Genomic DNA, 23,719 nt, shown 5'->3' on the forward strand with positions numbered 1-23,719 from the left:
TCAGACACAGGGTTTCCCCTCAAAACAAACCGGTTGGACCCCTGCCTATTTCAAAATTCTCTCGGGAGCGAGAAAAGCAGACAAAACTCGTTCTCTGTCATACGGAGCGGACGGCTGGTTGGTCTCCGCGGCTCGACTGCATTTCACAGCAGTGAAAATATCAGATTTAGCGACGAGAAAGTCCAGTCCGACGCGATGACAGAGGAATCTGCCAGGTAAGATACCTCACAGACCCAAACCGTCCAGTTATGTCTCCTTGGAGATGTACCGGAGCCCCTAGTCTGTGCGTGGAGGCATCGACGGGGCGCGCAGCTCGCCAAATCTGTTTAAGTCTCTCGGTGTTTGGGTTTTTAATGCTGAACGTCGACACTGATATGGTGTTCGCTATGTGATAATAGACAGTATGTGCTGCATCGTTATAGTCAAATGAGTCCCTACAGTTATTTATGGCAAACTATGCAACAAGGGTGGAAGTGTTTTTTGGTTTTGCAGTAAGAAACGTTTTCCACACCTGTCTTAACACATCGTTGGCAACTTATATTACTTAAATTAAAATAGGTTAAATGTCCATGACTACTTTAGGACACGTTAACCTTTCTTCTTTGATTCTGTCTGTGTAACGTTAGATATTTTCTTTTTGCATTGCATGCTGTGGATCATTTCCTCCTCATGTAAAAGTTCTACGTTCCAATGAGTTAAACAGAAACTAAGCTGAAGGTTGGTTTAAGGGCGAATAAATCACATTTTCAGGCTTTCAGAGAGTCACGGTCCGGATGGAGTTACCTCTCTCGTATGTGTAGACTTTATATGTCTACTACTTTCGTACACTCTTTAAATAATTGGAAACATGAATATTAATGCAAAATAATATTTCTCTAAAATTGATAATGACATGTGATTTCACGTAATGTCACATTAACGGCCTGGTCTACAAAATCGTTTCAGTGAAACTACGCCCTCTGGTGTTGGCTTGACGCCACGTCCCCTGACGCCTCCCGCTCTAACTGTTTGTTGATTCGTTGTTTAGTTCTCTGATAATAATTGCCAACCACATCAAATATAATTCTAACATATTATTCATTTTCAAAAAAGAGAATTTCAGTTTCCTTAACTATTGAATAAAGAGGAGATTATGATCTATTTCGTAAAATTAACTGAATTCACAGATACACTTTAAAATGTAGGCCTATTAGTGATGATCACCATTGTGAGAAAACGTTGATACAAATCTATTTTAGTCTGGTATCCATGATTGTCTGATTATATGAGGTAAAAACAAACCCATTTAAAAAAGCGTTTTAATGGCATTGTCAGATTTTCCTCAGAGAAGTAACTGTTGGTTTCTGCCTGATAGTATCACTCTCACCCATCACACACACACAAACACACATACCTCCCCATTCTTGTTGGGTGCAATTGTGTTAGTTTTCTGTTGGCAGAGGTTAGTTAAATGAAGCTAGGTTTATTTTTTATTTCAAATGAGAACTATAAAAAATATGTTTGTCATATTGACTAAACCCGAAGTTAAGCGGGCCTTAACGAATTTTTCCTCTTCAGAACATAGTAGGCCTTCAGGAATGCTATATATATATAATACTAGTAGTGTGGGAGTGTTTACATATTCATAATATTATGTTGTCAATCGTTATCTTTATGTATCCAATTGGTTATATTAAACAGGAAGAGGGGCGTGGTTACGCTCACCGCCGACCAATCGTATGAGGACGTTCCGAGCGGTTACCAGGACGACGACGACGTGTGGAGGGCCTTCCTAGAGAGCCCTCTGACGGCCGCCTCCAAGGCCATGATGAGCGTGAACGACGATGAGGAAGCTAGCGGAGCCCTGGGCATGCTCTACGAATACTACAAAGTAAAAGCCTTTCTTCTCTTTGCGTTGTTGGGTTTGAGAGTTTACACTCCAGACATCTGACTAAAAGAAAGACTCTAAGTCTCCTGTGGTCCAAAAGCATTGGGGATTAAATTCATATGAAGAAGTGTAGTGGGTGATTTAATTGGTATGTCATTTATTACTTTTTTAATGTTTTAATAAATTACTTTATATATTTAATATTTAATTGTTTGTACCTTATATTCATACATTTTTTGGAGAAATATCTTATGGATGATTCTATTTTGATATGCCTTGCGCTTGATGAGAGAGAGATGAAGCTATGAACTCATAGTTTATATACATATTATAGTATACTCATATTCTATCAATCTATCATCTTTACAGCAGTTCTACAGCAACAAAAAAACGATTCTCATTGGTCTTGTTTGTTCTCTGATCAGTTTCCTCGGGACAGGAAGCCTGGACTCCAATTTAAAACAGAGAGCCTTTCTTCAGAAGACCCGGAAACCAGCAAAACGTACAGCTCTTTATTTCATCATTCTTCTCACTGCCGTTGTTATGGTACATTTGTTTATAGAACTCAGACCACAAACACACACACACACACACACACGCATACACACACACACACACACACTGTGCAATTCAATGGTTTTGACTGAACTCAACCAACAAATCCCAGGTTAGTGAGAAACAGCTGGATACGTAATAATTATAATCCCAAAAAGCGTAATACATGTCCTTCATAGACCGCTTTATTATTTACCTTTAAAAGTATTGCCTGCCCGACATGATATATATTTAAAGTTTAACACTTATGTTGTTGATACCGTTTATGTTGTTATTCTTGATGAAGTTGTTGATGATATTATTAACGAAGATGTCGTTGTTGACGATAACTTTGTCGATGATGACGTTGTCGATGATGTCATCTTTGTTGATGATGACCTTATTAAAGAGGATGAATTTGATTTTGACGACATCTTCCGTGCTGACGATAACGTCGTTGATGAAGAGGATGTCTGTCGATGATGATTTCGTCCTTAACGATGACGTCGTTGTTACTGTTGATTTCGTCGTTTATTAACCGGCGTTGGTCTCCCACGTCGGTAGTTCTGTGCGGTAAACCCTGTTTGCGTGCTCCCCCCGTCTCCCGTAGCAACAGCAGCAGCTTCCTGGGGTCCTACCAGGACTCCCTGCTGACGATGACCCCGCTGACCAACGTGTCCCCGCACGTCGTGGTCCGGGCCAGCCCCCCCGAGCCCACCAAGAGGGGAGGCTCCCACACCCACCCGTACACAGAGCCCATCGTACCGCCGCCCGCCTACTCTGACGCCCGGCACGCCCTCCCGGAGGGGGTGGTCCCGCCGCCCCGCGTCTCCCAGACCACCCCCCAGGGGTTCAGAGCCTCCCTAGGGGCCCCTGGGAGCCTGGGGCACAGAGGCAGTAGCCCCGGCCCTCTCACCCCGGACTCCACCTGCCAGGTATGGGGAGACGCATGTACAGGCAGACGCAGACACACGCACAAGAGGCAGGAGAAACCCAACAAGCGAGAGAAAAACGCAGAGAGGAAGTTGAGATATAAATAATGAACTGGAATCGATTTATATTAAAATTCCCCAAAAAGCTCATCCTCAGTAGCCTAGCAACAGCAACTCTAAGAACCCTGATACCACTAATATTCCAACTCCGAAAAATAACCAACCAACTGTTTTAACTAGTGGACGGAACCATGTGTTACCCTGTCCATGTTAGTTCCCTGTTCTTCTTCTTCATCTTGACCATTCACGGCTGCTGCCATTCTGCTGCTACAATACAGCTCTGATCAAATGTTGCCCTGATTCAATTGATCCCCATCTAATGCAGCTCTACCAGGTTTGTATTGAGTTCCCCATCAGGGAAACACTTAAAGGTTATACCGCTGGTGCGCTGCTGGCGGCACCGGGTCAATTGAATTGGTTTAAAAGCTCGGTCCGGGCGTGGATTTGCTGGTGGTGGAAAATTACCAGCGACTCAATGAGCCATGAGTGGTCTGTTGGTGACAGTTGGGCAGAGAGAGAGAGAGGGGGAGAGAGAGTGAGGGAAAGACACACAAAGAGAGAGAGAGAGAAACTGCAGTTTTCATATTCCCGGCATGAAACAACAATTGGAAAACATTTTGTTTTGGTTTTTTACGTCAATTATCAATTTCAGATTCCAAATCTTGTTTCAGGATAAAAATCAATGAACAAGTTCAAAAAACTATTCATTACACCTACAGTCAAGGATATCCAAACTGTTGTGTGCGTGTCATTTATTGTGTGTGTGTATGTGTGTGTGTGTGTGTGTGTGTGTGTGTGTGTGTGTGTGTGTGTGTGTGTGTGTGTTCTAGGGTTTTGCTCTAGCAGAGAACCTCCAGATGCGTCTGGGGTCGGTCGGCTCAGATGACCTTCCCCTGGACAGCTCAACATGGTAAGCACCTGGCCATATTAGGGTTAGGGTTAAACTTATACTGTTTGGTTATGTCACATCATGCCATTATCTTAAAGCTATTTGGAGACACTTGTGAAAGTGCTATATTATGAAACAATAAAGAAAAATAACAATAATCCTAATAATAATACTGATCATAACATCACATTACCGTGCAGTTATTACATATTAGTACTAGCGTTGATATAATGGTTAACTGGGTTTAATGTTATCTCATTCTGTCTTTCCATCCCTCTCTCTTTATTCTTCTTCCTGTCTATCTATCGGCCCTTCTCTTTTCCTCTGTCTCTTAATACCCCTCCTCTCTTTTCCTCTCCCCCCCTCTCTCTCTCTCTCTCTCTCGCTCTCTCGCTCTCTCTCTCTCTCTCTGTTCATTCCCTCTCTTTCTCTATCTATATCTTCTCTGCCTCACTCTCTCACCCCTCACTCCCTCGCTCTCCCTCCGCTCCCAGTCTCAGTTTTGAGTACATCCTGGAGGCTCCCCAGTCCCTGAGGCCCAAGAACAGCGGTGGCCCCACAAGCTACCTGAACAAGGGCCAGTTCTACCCCATCAACTTGTGTTACCGTGACGATGGATCCGGGCCCCCAAAGAACTATCACACCGTCAGGGTAAGGGGGGGGCCCGCACACTGCAACCCTACCGTAGTTTATACCATATATTAAATATGCAATACAATGCTTTTCTATTGCAGCTCTTTACTACTTACCTTTTAAAGACAGATAGACCCGTTCAAAAGTCAATGGGAATTTGTAATATACTGGTTCACGTTTTTGTCAACTCTCCACTGAAATTGATAAACCCCTACAACTGTAGCTACAACTCAAGCCACTAGAGGCTGCTAATGGGATAACTTACATTGTGCAGGTTTATGTAAAAAAATGATTATGAAGGTTACCAGTCCCCCATTTTACCACTAGGTGTGATGTGGTTGAAAAGCCATTCCAGGGCCATTTCTAAATCGATGCAAAATCGTGCTATGTTGCCACTCCTACTGCTCATGTCACAAACGCTGGATTCAGAAATGGCTTGTAATGGCTGATCAACAACATCAAGCCTGCTAGTAAGGGCCCTGAAGGTGAACACCTGTACAAGTACTGGAGCTGTACCTGGGGATACATCTGCTGTCTCTAGGCTGTCCTCAACCGTCCACATTGAGAGAGCTGTTAAAGTGTGGTGTTAAAAAGGTGTTTGTGTGTGTGTGTGTGTGTGTGTGTGTGTGTGTGTGTGTGTGTGTGTGTGTGTGTGTGTGTGTGTGTTGGGGGGGGACCTCCAGAGTGTGGTGATGCTGGTGTTTGGGGAGGAGAAGGCTTATGAAGATCAGCTGAAACATTGGAGGTTCTGGCAGAGCAGACAACACACTGTCAAGCAGCACTGTCTGGACATTGGTGAGCACACACACACACACACACACACACACACACACGCACACACACACGCACACACACACACACACACACGCACACACACACGCACACACAGACAGGGAAAACTCAATCACCCACTCACTAACTCAGCCACACACACACACAATCACTCACTCACTCACTCACTCAATCACTCACGCACTGACTCACTTACTCAATCACTCACTCACTTGCTCAGTTACTCTCTCAGTTACTTACTCAGTAACACACTCTCTCCCACACCCACACTTACACACACACACACACACACACACTTATAGACAGTCAGCAGTGACCTTAGAAAACCTGTCAATACTTGTATACTGGATTAACTCATTTGTGCCGGCTGCTGCGCGGCGCAACATTGTATCTAGTAGATACAATGTTGCGCCGCGCAGCAGCCGGCACAAATGGGTTAAGGGTCCTTAATCCATCAAGTAATATATTGGTATATTCACAGAATTGCTTGTGTGTGTGCCTGTGTGTGCCTGTGTTTGTGTGTGTGTCGCTGTCTGTCTGTCTGTTTGTCTGTCTGTAATCTCACTTGTTTCATGTTTCTGCAGCTGATTACAAAGAAAGCTTCCACACAATCTCCAAAATGGAAGAGATAGCGTACAACGCCGTCTCCTTCACCTGGGACATCAAGAACGAAGCGAGGGTGAGTGGCCCAGGGTGTCTCTTTGTTCTGCGGCACTGCACTACTGTGGAAAACAAAGAACCAGACAAAAGCCAATAGATGAGTTATGAAACGGTGTGGGGACGAAGTCCCGCCAGCAGGGGGAGTCATTTGCAATGAGAAAAAATGACTCACAGTATGAGAGCCTTCTTATTTGTTTGGGCGCGCCGGTTTTAATATCAACTATAAATTGTCTACAATTAAACAATAAAACTATGAGCTAATGCAAACAGATCCATAAACAAATACCCAAATGAATCACAATATATTCATATCATATGATCATCATATCATCAATAAATATAATATTATCAATGTGCAATTAAAAACTTGACAATGTCAATAAGGCTTGATAATCAACCCTTATTGATTTCCTTTCAAAGCCAGTAGTAGGGGAGGTTTTGACCAAGCCGTGATGTGAGTGAAGCCTTATGTGTTTGTTTGGGATTTAGTTGCTAACGAGATGAAACGCTTCGGTCTCTCTCCATGGCAACATGCCCAGCTCACAAAGTTACCTAGCAACAGCTGCGACGCATTGTGGCGGTGCCAATATGGCTGTCGCAATGGAGCTAACTTTAAGAGTTTACTTTATTGCCTGAATGTTTCTAAGAAAAAAGACACAGCAAGTGATTGATGTCGATGTTTTATTAGATTAAGACATTAATGGGAATGTAAATTCTACTTTTCTTTGAGAGAAACGGCTAGTTTTACAAGAAAACGGTTGCGGATCAGGGAGGTTAATTGTGTAAATTGTATGGATGTTGAACACAGTGTTCTTCAGTGTATCCTGTGCGCTGATATACTGAGGTTTGATCAGACAAACAGTCTTTTGATGTGGTGATCAGTTGGTTGGAGTCATTCAATAAACAAGCTTACTGGCTAAACCTGTGAAAAAAAGCTATTCATTGTATAGAGAAGGAGTCTTCAATTCTGGTTGCTTTGAGGCCTATTTCTTGATTTTTGATCATTCTTAAAATGCAAGCTCAAAGTAAATCCTGTGTTGCTACATATTCTAGATCTATTTGAAGGCGCATGTATCTGGTAAATATAAGTGTACATGGATCATTTTTGAGTGTTCAGTAACAACCATTAACACCAGGTCCTCTACACCTCACCCTCCTCCATTCTCCTCCCCCTCCTTCTCCTAATCCCCACCCCTCCTCCACTTCTCTCTCTCCCATCCCCTCCCTTCTCCCCCCCTCTCCTCCTCCTCCCTCTCATCCTCCTTCTCTCCAGATCTTCATCTCGGTCAACTGTCTGAGTACAGACTTCTCCCCCCAGAAGGGCGTGCGGGGCCTGCCCCTCAACCTGCAGGTGGACACCTATGCCGTGGGTCGTCATGGCGACCGGCTGGTGCACCGCGCGGTCAGCCAGGTGAAGGTGTTCTGCGACAAGGGGGCGGAGCGGAAGATCCGCGACGAGGAGCGAAAGCAGAGCCGCAGGAGGATGAAGGGGCTGGCATCGGACACCTCCGGCACGCGTAAGGGACCGGGGGCCTGGACGGACATACAGACGCTATGCAGATAGACGCACGGACAGAGAGACAGACAGGCGGAGAGACATCCTGACTGAAAGATACACTGACAGAGAGACATAACCACAGGCTGATGATAGACGGACACAGACAGACTGACAGATAGACGCACGGACAGAGAGACAGACAGGCGGAGAGACATCCTGACTGAAAGATACATAGATAGAGGGAAAGAATCACAGGCTGATGATAGACGGACACAGACAGACTGATAGATAGAGAGGCATACTGACACAGAGGGACACAGGCGGATGGACTGACAGATGGACAGACAAAGATAGACTTGGAAATAGATTGATGGACAGACAGACGACATAGAGGCACACTGAAAGACTAATGGCTAATGGATAGAATAGACCGAAAGATCGAACGCAAACTATGACTTACTGAGGAAAGGCCGACACACAAAATTTGACGTTTTAAGGGAAAGGATGGATAGATGGTAAATGGAATATTTACAGTTACACGAAGAGACTCCTACATCTTATAGACTTAATGGTTTGCTGACAGATGTCAAAACCACACAGAGAGACGCGCAGACAGGCAGACAATCCTATCATCTTTAAAAACATGTTCTACTGTCATTTAAAGTGTGTTTTGTTGTGTCTTCTTGCAGTTGAAAAGAACTCCGTGAAGTACTATGATTTCACTGTGTTCACCAGTCTCGACGACCTGGACTCTGTTCCGGTTCTGTTCATACCAGAATCCTCCTTCTCCCAGAGACACGTGAGAAACACCTCTCTCTCGCTCTCTCTCTCTCTCTCTCTCTCTCTCTCTCTCTCTCTCTCTCTCATTCTCTCTCTCTCTCTCTCTCTCTCTCTCATTCTCTCTCCCTCTCTTTCTCTCTGCCTCTGTCTGTCTCTCTCTCTCCCTTTGTTTGTTACACTCTCTCTGCCACTCTAAACTGTACTCGTAACTGTACTGTACTGTAACTGTATCTTAGATATATTGAAAGTAATTCCTACACATGTGAAATGGAGACCTAAACTCTTCAGGTGAAATACAATGAGAGCAATTCTACTGAAAGCCTAAAGGGCTGATTATGGTTCCTCGTTCACGCAACGCAACGACCACGCAGACGCTTCGACGCGGTCGTGAACCTTTATGGCTCTGCATAAGGATTTAGTAAGCGGACCAATCACAGCCCTTGCTGCTGCGTCGCCTCGACGGAAGGTTACAATTTTTGGGAGGCGCACGTCAGGCCCTTGCGGTGGACGCAAGCAGGTTCCGCAAGGACGTAAGGGGTCCGTAACCCCCTTGCGTTGAATGTGGGACCATAATCAGACCTTAGGAGAGCCGGTGAACCCACTGAATTCAAACACTGTGATTTAAAACATGCGTCTGGGCTGAGAGTTCTCGGAAGCAGAGGGGTGTGTTATGACCCATGGCATCTTTGTGATGGTTTTTTGGAACAGTCGTACCCAACGTTGTATATGAGATGCGCCAGCCACTGTGGTCGTTATGCTGAGCGGCATAACTCTCACTCTGATGCTGACAACAAAACAAACTGCTGCTCAGACGCAGCTCACCACATCAACACACACCGTAGCGTTATACTGTTGGTGTCCGGGAAGCCTAACCCTCTCTCGGTCAACCACTGCCCAGCCAGAGCTCTATACAAACACCTGGCCACCATCGTTACTTTGTCGTGACATCGATTTGTATACTTCCAGGCATCTCTGCGTCACGAAAAGACCGGCTACCTGCTTTCGATTCAGAGTGGAACGTTCAACCCGTTTTTGGGGGGGAGACTTTCTCTAAAATAATTCTTATTTTAGCAATAGTGACAAAATGGCATAGATTACTATGTTCCAGATCATATAAGAAGATGAACAAGTTTCAAGTTAAGAAAACAGTTTTAGGTTCACTGGGTCTTAAAGCCTGCATTTATATTCTCAGGATGCGTAGAATGCAGGGTTCTTTCAAGGGCACTGTGTTTGTTTAAATTGGGCACTCTGCTCTGCTCGTACACACATTATTAAGCAGTCCAATAGGGAATGTCTTTGAGCTGGAATTTCAACTCTCAATGATTTTCAGCCTACATGAGAAAGCAACATGAAACATTCCAGGGCTGCGATTACATCATCCTGCAACTGCTGTTGTTGTTGTTGTTGTGTCTATCACGTAGCCCTCCCCCGATAGCCCAGAGGGAGGCGTCGCCAAAGAAACGTCTTGGAAGGGTCAATGCAGTCTTGATAATATACATATTTGAACTGTTTGGTTAATTTGTTGTTGTTTTCTTCGTAGGGCTGCCTGACCAGTGAGGCCGTCGAAAGGTAGGCGTCACACTTCAGACTCACAATATTGAATGTTTATAACATTTCTGTTGGGACAACAACAAAACACACACACACACACACACACACTAGCAGCCATTTCAATGGTCTACTTTTTTTATTTCTTGGTGAATTATTTCAGTTTTTGGTGCCAAGGACATCATACATCATACAAGAAGACTTGTGAAAAGATATTTCTTTGAGGACACTCAGTGACAGCAAAGCTTTTGATTCAAAGTAGAGTGGTTAAGGAATTAACTTTACCAAGCACCTTCAAGGGGCAATGGGTCTGTGATTCTTAAGGGAACTTTCACATCGTGGGCCATAAAGCAACAAAAGATTTTAGGTCTGATATCTACAAAGCAAAAGTGAGAGGGGAGTCACCATCATGGAGAGTTATGGATTGGCCATGTTCATTTTCAATACACTATGGGGGTAGTAGAGATGTCTACGGGAACAAGACATCTACACAACAAGAGCCAGTGGACTTGCACGGCCTCAGTATCGGTCTTGGTGGCTACAGGGGCAATCCAAATGCTAACTGACCAAACACCTTTCAATTGAAGAGAACAAGGGAGTAAGGTTTCTCTAGGTATAAGGACACTTAGCACAAAGGGCTTTTAAAAGACCAAGAAGTAAACTTAAGACTTATAATAAAAATATCAATGACGTCAATGATGTCATATTTTTCTGTATATTTTCAGCTGCTTAGATACCTGTGGGTAAAAATAGGGACAAAATACAAAGTCAGTAGCACCCACAGAGTGAGTGTGAGCTGTACAATGAAGACAGCGCTAGGTCGAGCTGACCTGACAGCTAGCAGCTAACAGCTCTGATGGTTTTGTTTTCAGCTCCGGCCAGAAAAGACCGCCTTTTTATGGCAACCCCACGTCGGCCAAACGCCCGCGACACGACGAATCAAACCGAGGTGAGCAGGCCACCGCCGCCCATTCTCAAAGGAGGGCTTCAGTCATGTGATCCGTCCGAAAGCTCAAACCAAGCCTTCATGTGGGCACCTCTGGGCTAAACATTCACTCGTCACGATGATAAAAGCAGTGTTTATTATTCTACTAATCTGGGGCAACCCATTAAGTAGTCTTAAAATGGTGGGAAAAAAGACCTAGATGTAATCCAAAGAAAAATCGAAAACTTACCAAAAGCTGAACCTGCTCACATTCCCCTCTCAAGAACGCGTACCCTTTTTGGAAACCCCATTCTAGAGGGAGGAGAACAGGAAGGGTGCAACAAACATCCCTGATGATGTGCGACTAGAGCAACATTTGGGCATTTAGTTGAAACCATTGCATCATTTTTTCCCCAAGATATTGACGATATAGAAAGAACATGTTCCACTTGCTATTTTATTTTAATTTCAAATTCCCGGGACACTAGAAATGCATTTCCTGAATGTTTATTCTGATACGCACATCAACAGGGAAATTCATTTTATTGCCAATAGGGAAAAGGAGAGAGCCGGGAGAGATAAATAGAGATCATTGGGTTTGTGTGTGTGTGTGTGGGTGGGTATGTGCAGTGAGAGAGAGGGAGAGAGGGAGAGAGATAGAGATAGAATCCGCCCACACAGCTCAGCTGACTGCTCTGCTTGTAAACAAGAGGACATGTGCTTCCTGCCCCTCCCCCGATCTGACACACACACACACACACACACACACACACACACACACACACACACACACACACACACACACACAGTCTTTCTTTTTCTCTCTCCCTCTTTCACCCCCTCTCTCCTCTCTCACTCTCTCTCTCTCTCTCTAGCTTCTGGGGTAGTTTTGTTTTTTCTGTGTTCCCGTGTCTGAGGGGGAAAGCAAGCCCTCTCTCTGTCTCTCTCCCACTCCACAACTGATGTAATGTGAGCGGTTCGTCTATCCCTACCCCGGATCAATATGCTGCAAGTCTCTCCATGTTCCGTTTAGTTCAACCTGTCTGCTGGGTTATAACCCCCCACCTCACCTGCTCCTTAGACCAGCAACCCTGGGCTTAGAGATTACAGTTACGACCTGTGAGATGCCATGTGTTATCAGACACATGGGTCCAGGTATAGCTTTACAATGTGCGCGTGATTGTGCAGTTCTCCTGGGTTGGCCACTCTTAAACAAACACACACTCTCTCACTCCCTCTCACTCTCTCCCCCCTCTCACTCTCTCACCCCCTCTCACTATCTCACTCCCTCTCACTCTCTTTTTCACATTCACCCTGGGTCACTACCTTCATCTTTTTCATAGTTTGTTTTTCTTAGTTTATCGCCATCTCTTTGTCTCTCTCTCCCTCTTCCTGTCCCTCTCCCCCCCCCCTCTCTCTCTCTCCCTCTGTACTTTTCATAAACTTCCTCTATCTCTTCTCTTTCTCTCCCTCTCAAACTTTGTTTGTTTGTTTAGGCTTATCTCCCTCCCTCTCTTTTTACTTTTATTCTGTTCTTTCTTTGTCTATATATATATACACCTATATATATATATTTATATATGTATATATATATATATACATACATATAAACATATATATGTATATGTATATATATGATATGAAGGTCTTGTAGGACACTCACAAGTATTTGATTTAACAGAGCATTATCATGGGAAGACGCACAGGAGGCATTTACCAAGCATTATCAGGGGACAGTGAGCGTACGTGATACTTACCGGGAAAAACGTTCACATGGTGGGCAGTAACAACAGGATTTTAGGCCTGATATTTGCAACACAAAGGTGAGAGGTGGGGGGGACATTCATCTGAAGTTATGGAGCGGCCATGTTAATTTGCAATACACTATGCGGAGCAGTGGAGATGTCTGCAAATGTGCAAGACCACAAAGGGAATCTACACAACAAAGAAATCAGGAGACTGGCATGGCCTCAGTATCAGACTTCGTGACTGCAGTGACAATCCAAATGCTAACTTACATAACACCTTTCAATTTGAGATAGCAATGGAGTCATCTCTAGGCCCAAGGATTATTTATACAAAGGTCTTTTAAAAAACTAGCCGTTAAGTTGAAAAGGTTATATCATTGGTGGTATAATTAATAGATTTATTTTCCACGATATGAATGTGAATATATTATATTTGTGTTTATATATATATAATGGTATGTATGGTATGGTATGTATGGTTAATGTATCTGTCTCTGACTCTCTGCATATGGATAATGTCTATGGCTCACTCTCTCTCTCTCCTTCTAGTGTTGCTGTACGTACGTAGGGAAGAGGAGGAGGTGTTTGATGCTCTGATGTTGAACACTCCAACCCTCTCAGGCCTGCTGGAAGCCGTGAGTGCTCTAACCCTTTTAAGGTCTCACAGGAAATACGCTTGTTCACTTCCTGTGTCACAGAGCCAAAGCCCAAGGAACCAACCATTTTCTAACTTTATGTTTCCCAGATTAAAATAAAGACATATTCACAAAGTATATTTGGTTCCAATCCAAGTGGGTGATAGGACTTCCCGGGAGATTATTAAAGTGTTATCTTATTGTATCGATTTTATAAAAGTAGAGGGCTTTTTCATCTGAAATCACACTTCCAGTTGGTTCAGTTCCGACTCTGAGAACTCTGATTGCACCCGAGTGATCCTTATGTTACTGGGGCTTTGTGTGTTCTGACGCCCCTAGCCATAGTTAGAAAGGATGGTGCATAAAATAGAGGAGAAGAGACAGCATGACTTAACAAGTTTTGTTTATGTGTGTTTGACGAGTGTCCAGTGTCCCATCCTGTCTTGCATTGTCTCCGTCGCCGTCTCAGCAACACACTTAGCTCAAATGACAAATCTCTTAGACCGTCTGCCGACGCTTGAATGCAGGAAGTGAATGGAGCTTCCTGTTTGTGACTGGCAGGAAATGGTCATTCATGTACAGAGGGGTTACCATCAACAACACACATCTGGTTCAGAAGGAGTTTCCAACTTGCAGTGAGCACGTAGCACATAGTCCTCTCACATGTGTTTGAAGTGGTGTTAAGGACACTGGGATTCCTTTTCCTTTTTCTTCGAGGGGCTGTTTGTCGGTTTCAGTAGCTCTGTTGTGATATGTTTATATTTACCGAGATGCTTATTAGCCCCTTAACACCACTGGTAATACACATTCCATTGTACTGCCAGATTTCATTGATTGATAACACACCTTATATTTCCATAATCTCAACAAACTGTGTTTTTCTAGGTAAATGAAAAGTACAATGTACCTCTCGACCGATTCGGGAACGTTTACAAGAGGTGTAAAAAAGGGTAAGACTTCTGTTCTCATTATGAATTATAACAACCTTTCTCGTGCTATAGCCTTAACAGCAGTAAAAATAGTATGGTTAAACCAGGGCATTCCCCATTGAGCTCCAGTGTTAAACAGAGTGTTGCGCCCCTTCCAGGATGCTGCTCAACGTGGACGACAACATCATCCAGCACTGCTCCAACGAGGACACCTTCCAGATCGACATGGAAGAGCAGGGAGGCCAGTTCGTCCTCACCCTGACCGAGATCTGACCCCGCATGAGAGATCCCACCCTGGAACAGAGATCTGGCCCTACAACAGAGCCGAAGAGGTCTCCGATCTACACTCCGGATCACTAAAGCTGTACCTAAAGCCACAAACGGAAAGTGAAAGTGAAACTATCACAGAGGGAGTCAGGAATTCATCCTCTGATATCTCAAGCGTAAGAAATGGCAAACCTGAGAAGAACATACGCTGGGATCTACCCAGTATAACTGCAGTCTTCAATTAGCCGCGACTAGTAATACCACAGTCTTCTACTATGGAAAACCAGAATCCACACAGTTTAACCACAGGTCCTACAGTTTTTCTCCAGTCCCAGATCATCCGTATCCAAGGTAGTGGTTCCCAACCTTGGGGTCGGGACTCCATTTGGGGTAGCTTATTTGGTACATGCATAATGATACAAAACAACAAGCTAGTAATTAAGTAAGTCAGTAAATACATGTAGGGCAATGCACCTACCATCACTGGGACCTTAACCGACAGATATTCATACAGTCATAACGAGGTGTGAAATAGCAGACGCACAACAACATAGGACATTTCTGAAACCAAAAAGCGGTCAGGGGCCAAGAAAGCATTCCAACCACGGCCTTATGAGCCCCTCTAGCTAGTGTTTGTCTGGTGCAACCAGAATACCAGCAGCGCTCTCCCAGGAGCCCCTAGACGTCCCCCTTGGGGGGATTGTGGGGTGTCGGCCCCTCCAGGAACTGGAACACATGTTGACCCCTAGAGGCCTAAAGGGGGCCCCCACCACCAGATGGGTCTGTCACCTGTTTGTTAAAACGGCCCCTCGACCCGGCGGTTCCGTTGGGACGCTCAGAGCCTGTGATCAGAGGAGTGCTGGGATAGGGGGTACCAGTCATGATTGGGGAATTGGGATTGGGGAACCAAGCCTCTGGTAGGCGTTCGTATTTCACTGGGGTTCCCCCCCGAATGGTTCTTTCCAGGCGGACTTGGAACGACACACAAAACCACCGCTGAGGCATTTGGGTTCAGGACCGAAGAGAGGTGTAGACATTTTCACATTCGGTTTAGACTAGCAGTTGAGTGTAATGGCCTTATTTTTAACAGGTGTCACTCACACTGGTTTGAAATAACACGCTTTTGTATGCAGGCACGCACACACATACATCCGCACACACAGATGCACGCACACAAGCACGCCCACACACACACAAACACGCCGTATGCATGAATGTGTCACAGTGTGACATGTATTCAGTGTTTATTAGCAAAAGGTATTGTGAATAGTTAACAACTCAATATTAATAAGAGTAATTTGGGGCAATTTTTGTGTTTAGTTTGAAAGGATTTTTGTAACTGAAAAAATACTTTGATTGGATTTCTTCCAATAATTGCTGTATTTTTTGCTGATGTGGTGTTTGGTCTTTAAAGTATTTTCCTTGTGTCTTTATTATTTTATAGTGAATTAAACGAGTCCAAAGAAAAAATGACTGGAACATTTTAAGTGTTCATGCATTTCTGTGTGTGTGTGTGTGTGTGTGTGTGTGTGTGTGTGTGTGTGTGTGTGTGTGTGTGTGTTTATGTGTCAGTGTGTGTGTGCCTATATAAGTGTGTACTCATAAATAAGATGGAATTGTGGTGAAGAACAAGAGTTAAGCCAGGAGAATTGAGCTGGGGAACAGGGCAGACTGTCGGCCAGGCCAGAACGCACAGGAAGTACTTGTTGTTTCAGATCAGGCGCTAGTTGAGCATTAGCCCCGTCAGCAGGTCGTTAGCGGAAACCCTATTTTGCTGGTGTCATCTATTCATGTGGTGTCATCTTTATAAATGTCCCACTTTAGCTGCGGTCAGTCCTATATCTTGGAACTTATCGGCGGAAAGAAAAATAGAAAGACAACTCTTTGGACCTTGGAATTTATTCAGATAAAGTAAATATACTTTATTTGTTCAAATCCATAAACAGATCAGAGATCAGCTAATAGCGTTTCAAACCAACTGTTGTTTGCACATTCATTCCATCCTCCCATTAGTAAAAGTAACAAGCAAAAGTTCAGAAAACTTTTTCAAGCTGTATAAATCTCAGTTGGAACTGCGCCTGGTGTCATTCGGTTCAAGCTATCCCAACCGCTCCACATCTGGCCGCATCGCTCTGTGTGAGAGCTGCGCAATGTCTGACAGCTGATGACCTACATTCCAAATAGGCCCCGCCTATCCTATGACGACACGCCCACCTCTGCCATGAACGCAAACAAACAAACAACCGCTCGTATTCCATGTGTGTGTTGGTTAAGTTCCAACTTGTTGAGTCCAACGGACTTTCCCCCCGCCCCCCTTTCATCCTTCTCTGTGCGTTGCCCTCACGTCAACCCTCCAAACCAAACCCAATCTCACCCAGCTGCAGCCGCCTGCAGCCGACGCATCCACTTGACCACGGAGGAAATAACAAGGGAGGGCTTGTTTTGTGTACGTTTGGTTCACTCTCACAGCATCAACAAGCTACAGACGTTCCCTGTCAATAGATGCGTCCAAACACACAGAGCAGTGATAAAGGGTGATGTGTGGGGGGGTTACTAGAAAGGTTGCATGGATTCCTTGGAAGAGAGAAAACATCTGTTAGAGTAGAGAAGAGACGAAAAAGCAGAATTAAGACACCGTGACATGTGTTTGTGTGTGTGTGTGTGTGTGTGTGTGTGTGTGTGTGTGTGTGTGTGTCTGTGTGTGTGTGTGTGTGTGTCTGTGTCTGTGTGTGTCTGGCTGTCTAGGTGTATCTGTGTATACATTGGAAACTGTGTATGTGTGTTTACTTTGTCCGACTCGTAGCCATTTCCCCCCATCCATAACAACCCTAAACATAATAATAAAAAAAAAATCATCCATCCATTATTGAAACAAATACCAACTGCCCCGACAGCAGTAGGTAAACAGCAGATCGCCATGACAACAACGGAAAGCCCCTGAACTACTCCTAGTGGTGAACTGAAGAGCAAGCTGCTCTGAGCTATAACCTCTGGTGCTAATGAGAGGGAAGGCCCACCTCAAGGGAGCAGTGGCCAGGGGCTGGGTGTGTGCACGCGTGTGTGTGTGTGTGTGCGTGTGTGTGGTTGGGGGTGGGTGAAAGGGAGGAAGATGGTGCTGTCGGGGGAGTGTGTGTGGAAGAGCAGGGTTTTTTCTTGGAAAGCTGGAAGGGAGGGATGACCTTTGACCCTGTGGTAATGTGCACTGCAACAAGCACAACGGGTCATGACTTGAGGCGCCTGCCACGCTCACACCCATGTGCACATGCATACACACACACACACATGCATACATGCCAACAAACACACACACACACACACACACACAGACACATACACACACACACATATAGACATCCGGCATAAAGGATAAGCACACGTGTAAAAGATGTGTTATTTATGGCACTCTGGTAGTGATGAAACAGGTCTTATTTCCGGTCAGAGAGATGTAGCTGATTCTGTTTGCCTCTACTTTACAACGATTAATTTAACGTGAATCTTCAAAAGGGCATCACAGGGTATTGTTGGGGCCTTTTAATATATACACAACTATGAACACACTACACAGATGTGTGTTAGGTAGCACAGTTGTGTGCAGATGTGAACAGGTGTGTTGTACACTGCTATAATCTCAGCACATGCTGAACAAAAGGTAGGCAAAAACAGAAGCATCAGTAAGCTTGCATATGTTCATTAGCACAATGTGATTAGGGTTCAAGATTATGCTATACGGGACCATCCACTTATACAGTATGCTCACACACTCCCACTTGCTTGAAAACACACATAACTCAATTCATGAAGACGCACACAGCCACAAATATATAGCATCGCATCGCATGCATAATGGGTAGCACACACACACATACACACACACACACACTCACACACACACATACACACGCACACACACACACACACACACACACACACACACACACACACACACACACACACACACACACACACACACACACACACACACACAAATGTATCGAACCCCTTGGCAACATCTCGTGAGCTTCCAGTTTTGCACGTCCAACCTTCAGACTCGTATTTCCATTTCACCCTCACTCTTCATATGCAAAACCACCTCAACCGTCAGGGGCAACGTGTCAGACCGTAGTCTTTTTAAATATGTGCTCCCTCATCCAAGTTGTGATTTTGATGTTACGGCAGCAATTACCTTACCATTAAAAAATTACCTAGCTTTTTAAATTATCTTTTAAACACGTCGTTTTTAAGTTCGATAAGCTTTCACAGCTTTTAAAAGGGAAAGCTGGCTCTAACATGTCAGATGTTAATGTCGTTATATACGTTTTTTGAGATTTGCATAATGGTACTTTTGGTCAACGATGGTGTCGTTGTTGTTGGTTCGTAATTTTATCAAATGATAATCATGGCACGCGAAACATCCCCGGAACTGTCTTACTGTTACTAAAACAACTGAAACAACATCAGATCAATTAACGCCTTAGACATGGCGTCACTTTCACCTGCAGCCCAGAGCGAGCCCGCCGCCGTACGATGTCTGTCTTCAATGACAGACTGTCTGAGCCGCTCTCGGAGGCGTCAAACAAGGTGAGAAAGCACCGCACCGCTACGTTAAAATATAGTAGCGTAAAGGAATCGAGACTAATGTCTCAAAAGGTGTTTGTAATGTAGTTGTTTTCTTTGAAGCAGCCCTACATTTTCTTCTTTCTTCCAAGGGCGTTCGAGTTCAGGCATTCACAACAGGCTACTGCAGCAAAGCTGCCGAATTTTGTATATAAATACAATTTTCTTAAATGTGAATTATAATTGCATTTTTATTTTATTTCATCGATTTTTTATTGTTGTCTAGGTGTGGGCCTGTTTTTTTTTTATATAGTTATCGACGAGTAAGTAAGGCCTACACAAAGCAAAGTGCACACTGTAGAGATGGGTGGAGGAACCTGTTGAGGAACACATTATCAACAAGTTCCGTTCCGTTGTAAAAAGCCCTTATTGTTTCTTGTGAGTAGATTATTTAACTTGCCGATTGCAAGCAACTGAATTTCCTTCCCCCCTTCTCCCTTTCCAGCAACAAGCTACGATTGCCTGTACTGCCCCGTACGATTACGTCATCCTCTACTACAGCATAAAGCCAAGTGTCAAGCGATGAGGTTCCTTGATAGATTTGTAATTAATATTTAGTCATTTAATCGTAAAACTATATGTCATAGATTCCATTTAAGATGGACATAAAAGATTGCGATAAAAAAAGATATCCTTGCTATAGCCTATTTCCGTTGTGGGCTACTGTAGATTGCGGTGCAACATGGCGGGCTCCGTGGAAGAGGCCCCACATGAAGATCAAGAAAATACAATTCTTATTCTCATACTTATAAATACTTTTTTCCATTTCTGCAGAGCCCTCGTGCTAGATGCCACGAAATTATATCTATACTATGCAACTTCAATATATAATGTGTTTAACAAAAACAAACAAAGGAGAAAATTAAAAGGCCTGGATTTGGCGCGTGAATGCTGGTCATTGAAATGCTGTGATGTCTTGCCCTGTTCCTTAGTTACTTCACTTCCTGCCCTTGTGTGTTCCTGCCTCTGTGATTGCCTACCCTTGCCTTGGTAAGTTTCACCTGTCCCTCATTATCCTCCACTAGTGTATTAAGTCTAGGGCTCGGTCGAATAGTCCAAATCTTAGGCCCTTTTCCTAACCACTTTCCCTTGACCCCAATGGAAAATGTGATGAGGTCAAGGAAAGATGTGAAGGAGAATTCAAGGGCTGCCCTCACAATAGGCTACACCATTATGTGACAGCATATGTTTTGGACAGGGGTCTGTGTCTATGTTAGTCATGTTGATTTTATGATGGTTTTTGGTTTCTGGTTTTGGCTCTCTGCTAGTTTCGGTCCTGACCTCGCCTTTGTCTTCTCATGGCCAGATTATTCTGCCTGATCTCTTCACTGATTACCCATGTACCAAACCCTTACAGAGATTGCCTCTGTGGCGTGCAATTGAGTCCTCTTTACAGTGTTTACTCCAGCTGTTACATATGTGGTTTAATACCAAGTGATACACAATCAACAAGTTAATTGAAAACACTTTTGGGGATATTTTCTATCAAATCTCAAAGAGTGTTTGCTTGATTAAACATAAGAGCATGTGTTGGAACAATGGATAAACCCTCATTCTCTGGTTAACTAAGCCTAATAACAAGCCCATATCAAGTAGTAACAGACAAACAATAAGAAAATACTCCTCCTAAACAACAGGTTTGCATTTACCCGATGGCATACATTTAAATAAACAAAACACAAATATTAAACGTAATCCAAATTCCAAAAAACGGAATATTCCAAATTCCACGATGAAAGCTTTCACGGGTCGCTGAAGCATTTAAGTTTGCGAATATGTGTCGAATATATGTTCTGTTGACAAAGTACTTTCACAATTATAAGTCTGTCTGTGTTTTGGCATATTTGCTAGTGGAATATGCCTTCAAAAAAAAAGCTGTCGACGCGTCAAATGTGTATTTTGTATGCTTCTGTGTGAATAGAGAGCATTAATGCAGGTGAACTCAGTTTGGTAGAAAACCACCAAATCTGACCTCATCCCACAAACAGCTGGCAGAGAGATACTGGGAGAGAGGGCCAGAGAGTTAAGGGAGGAGGAAGAGAGAGTGGGAAAGAGAGTTGGAGGTGGTGTGAGGATAAGAGAGGAAGAGGAAGACAGGCAAGAAAATGAAAGACAAAGAAAGGAGAGAAAGTGCCAGAGATGGACACGATAGAGGTAGAGAGAGACATGAGTATAGAGGGATAGAGATAGGGAGAGAGAGACAGACAGAAGGAGAGGGGTAGAGCGTGCAAGACAACAAAAAATTAGAGAGATGAAGAGATTAGCCAAAGGGAGGAGGGAGAGAGTGATAGGGAGCCAGAGTGAGCGATGAAATAGAAAAGGGAGGGAGAGGGAAAAACAGGGGGACAACAGTTAGCGGGTGGAGAGCGCCACAGGGAGAGAGCAAGACAGAGAGGGAGAGAGACAGAGTGAGAGATACAGGGAAGGGGAGAGAGACTGAGAGAAAGAAGAGGGGGAGACAGAGTGAAAGATACAGGGAAGGGGAGAGACACTGGGAGAAAGAGAAGAGGGGGAGACAAAGTGAGAGAGAGAGAGAGAGAGAGAGAGAGAGAGAGAGAGAGAGAGAGAGAGAGAGAGAGAGAGAGAGAGAGAGAGAGAGAGAGAGAGAGAGAGAGAGAGAGAGAGTATATCAGGGACTTTGATTCAGATTCTTCCCTGCTGCAGCAGGAGTCTGCCTGGGTTTTTTTTCTGCCTGGAAACGGCTTTTACGGCGGGCTCCGTGTGTTTTCCTTTTTTCATTCCTTCACCCCGTTGAACCGAGGGAAAAAAAGGAAAAGCGAACAAACCCGATGCCCCCTCCGACACCAGACCCGGCGCGCCCCCTCCCCTCCCACCTAGCTGCTTCCTGTAGATGGAGCGCCGCGGCGCTCGCGCGCTCCCTCCCAGGAATGTATAGAACACGCTCTGCCCGTTATCGACGGCTCACCAGGCTGCGGGTGAAGCCATGATAACGTTTGAGCACGTGTGTATGTTTGTGTGCGTGTGTGTGTGTGTGTGTGTGGTTGCAGAAGAGCCATTGTCGCTGCAACAAGAGGGTAATTTAAGGGCAGCAAGGACGGGGTCGTGTCGAGGCGTGGAGGTGCCGCCGGCAGTGTTGGACCTCGGGTCGGGCAGCACACGGCGGAGGTGGTGCCGGGTAGGGTACGCCCGCTGGAGCCCTGCGTTGCTCGGGCAGCACAGCCAGCGGGGAATCAACTACCTCTTTGTCTCGCTGGAGCGGAGACTAGAGTGACGTATTCCTTCCCTCCCTCCCTCCCTCCCTCCCTCCATCCTTCTCAGCCCCCCCCAACCCACACATACACGGCACCAATGGCTTCTCACAAAGATATCGCCCCCTCCCCCCACCCTCCCCACCTCCACTTCACGTATACAGCACCACCACACCCACACATACACACAAACACACACACACCCAACTCCCCCCACGCACACAACCGCAGCCGGGCTATGTTTGTACAAGTGGTGTTGGCTCTCTTGGCCTTGTAGAACTACCCCCCCCCCCCCCCCCCCCGTGTGTGTGTGTGTGTGTGTGTGTGTGTGTGTGTGAGAGAGTGCATATCACTCTGTGTGTGTTCAGTCTGATACATCACATAGGCTCCTTTAAGGGGTTAATGTACAGCCACAACAAAGAGGGGGAGGGGATGGGTGGTGTGGGGGTGGGGGTGTTAGGGGGTGAGTGGGCTTTGGGGGTGAAGAGGAGGCTTGGGTGGGGGTTTAGCTCGGCTCCCCTCGTTTGTCCCCGCCCAGGAATTCTTCATAGAAGAGGCTGTTTACAACCTGAGCGCGAGCAGAGACAGGAGTCCCTGAGTTCATTGCAAGCCAAGGGGAGGGGGTGAGCAAGGGGGCGTGGCCCGTCTCTCTGATTGGCTGGGGAGGAAGGAGAAGGGAGAGGCGGACACGGGTTGGTGGGTTCTATGTGCGCGTGTGTGCGCGCTCGTTTGTGTGTGTGTGGTGTGCGTCTGAGAGCGCTCGTGCATGTGTCAGTGTGTGTGTGTGTGTGTGTGTGTGTATGTGTAAGAGAGAGGGCTCGTGCACATGTTAGCGTCTGTTGTGTGTGTGGTATATCATCACAAGAGACCGGAGAGGAAAATCGTACAGGAGGAAGACAATGAGAAAATATGTTTGGAATCATTTTCCTTTTTTTGTATTTTCGTCCGTTGGGTTCTCAACATATTTTCTCTTTTCTTTGTCTCTCCCTCTCTCACAAAACACTTTATTTTTGCCTATGAGTAGGAACGGCTGATTTGGCAGCAGTCGTTGCCATGTTTAGATTGTAATTTCTAAGACTATTTACCATTTATTAACACAGTTAATCTCTTTTCTTTAATCATTTCTAGGGTGTTTTGTTTTATTTAAAAAGTTTGTTTGTGGCAGTGACATGCCGAGAAAGAGAATTTGTTCAAAATAC

At 44.9% G+C, this 23,719-nt stretch overlaps 1 protein-coding gene across 2 annotated transcripts; it reads left to right on the plus strand.

Annotated features, from left to right (window-relative positions):
* Positions 1-101: 101 nt before the first annotated feature.
* Positions 102-16,154, plus strand: LOC307087543 (grainyhead-like protein 1 homolog). Of its 2 annotated transcripts, XM_079753149.1 has the most exons (15): positions 102-215; positions 1,681-1,870; positions 2,293-2,369; positions 3,012-3,336; positions 4,224-4,303; positions 4,777-4,933; positions 5,599-5,710; positions 6,292-6,386; positions 7,641-7,884; positions 8,555-8,664; positions 10,186-10,214; positions 11,066-11,142; positions 13,416-13,501; positions 14,387-14,451; positions 14,589-16,154. In XM_079753149.1, exons 1-15 carry the CDS (start codon positions 196-198, stop codon positions 14,701-14,703), a joined length of 1,782 nt encoding a protein of 593 aa, XP_079609275.1. In that variant the 5' UTR covers positions 102-195; the 3' UTR covers positions 14,704-16,154. The 2 variants fall into 2 exon arrangements, with proteins under 2 accessions (XP_079609275.1, XP_079609276.1); XM_079753150.1 differs by lacking the exons at positions 102-215; positions 1,681-1,870 and having other exon boundaries at positions 2,294-2,413.
* The last annotated feature ends 7,565 nt before the right edge of the window (positions 16,155-23,719 follow it).

Source organism: Pollachius pollachius (genome assembly GCF_949987615.1).
Source record: "Pollachius pollachius genome assembly, chromosome: 16".
NCBI lineage: Eukaryota > Metazoa > Chordata > Actinopteri > Gadiformes > Gadidae > Pollachius > Pollachius pollachius.

Coding starts and splice junctions, on each gene's coding strand:
- LOC307087543 (XM_079753149.1), top strand. CDS start 196: ATGACAGAGGAATCTGCCAG. Junction 2,370..3,011: donor GACCCGGAAACCAGCAAAAC/GTACAGCTCTTT, acceptor CGTCTCCCGTAG/CAACAGCAGCAGCTTCCTGG. Junction 5,711..6,291: donor GCAGCACTGTCTGGACATTG/GTGAGCACACAC, acceptor ATGTTTCTGCAG/CTGATTACAAAGAAAGCTTC.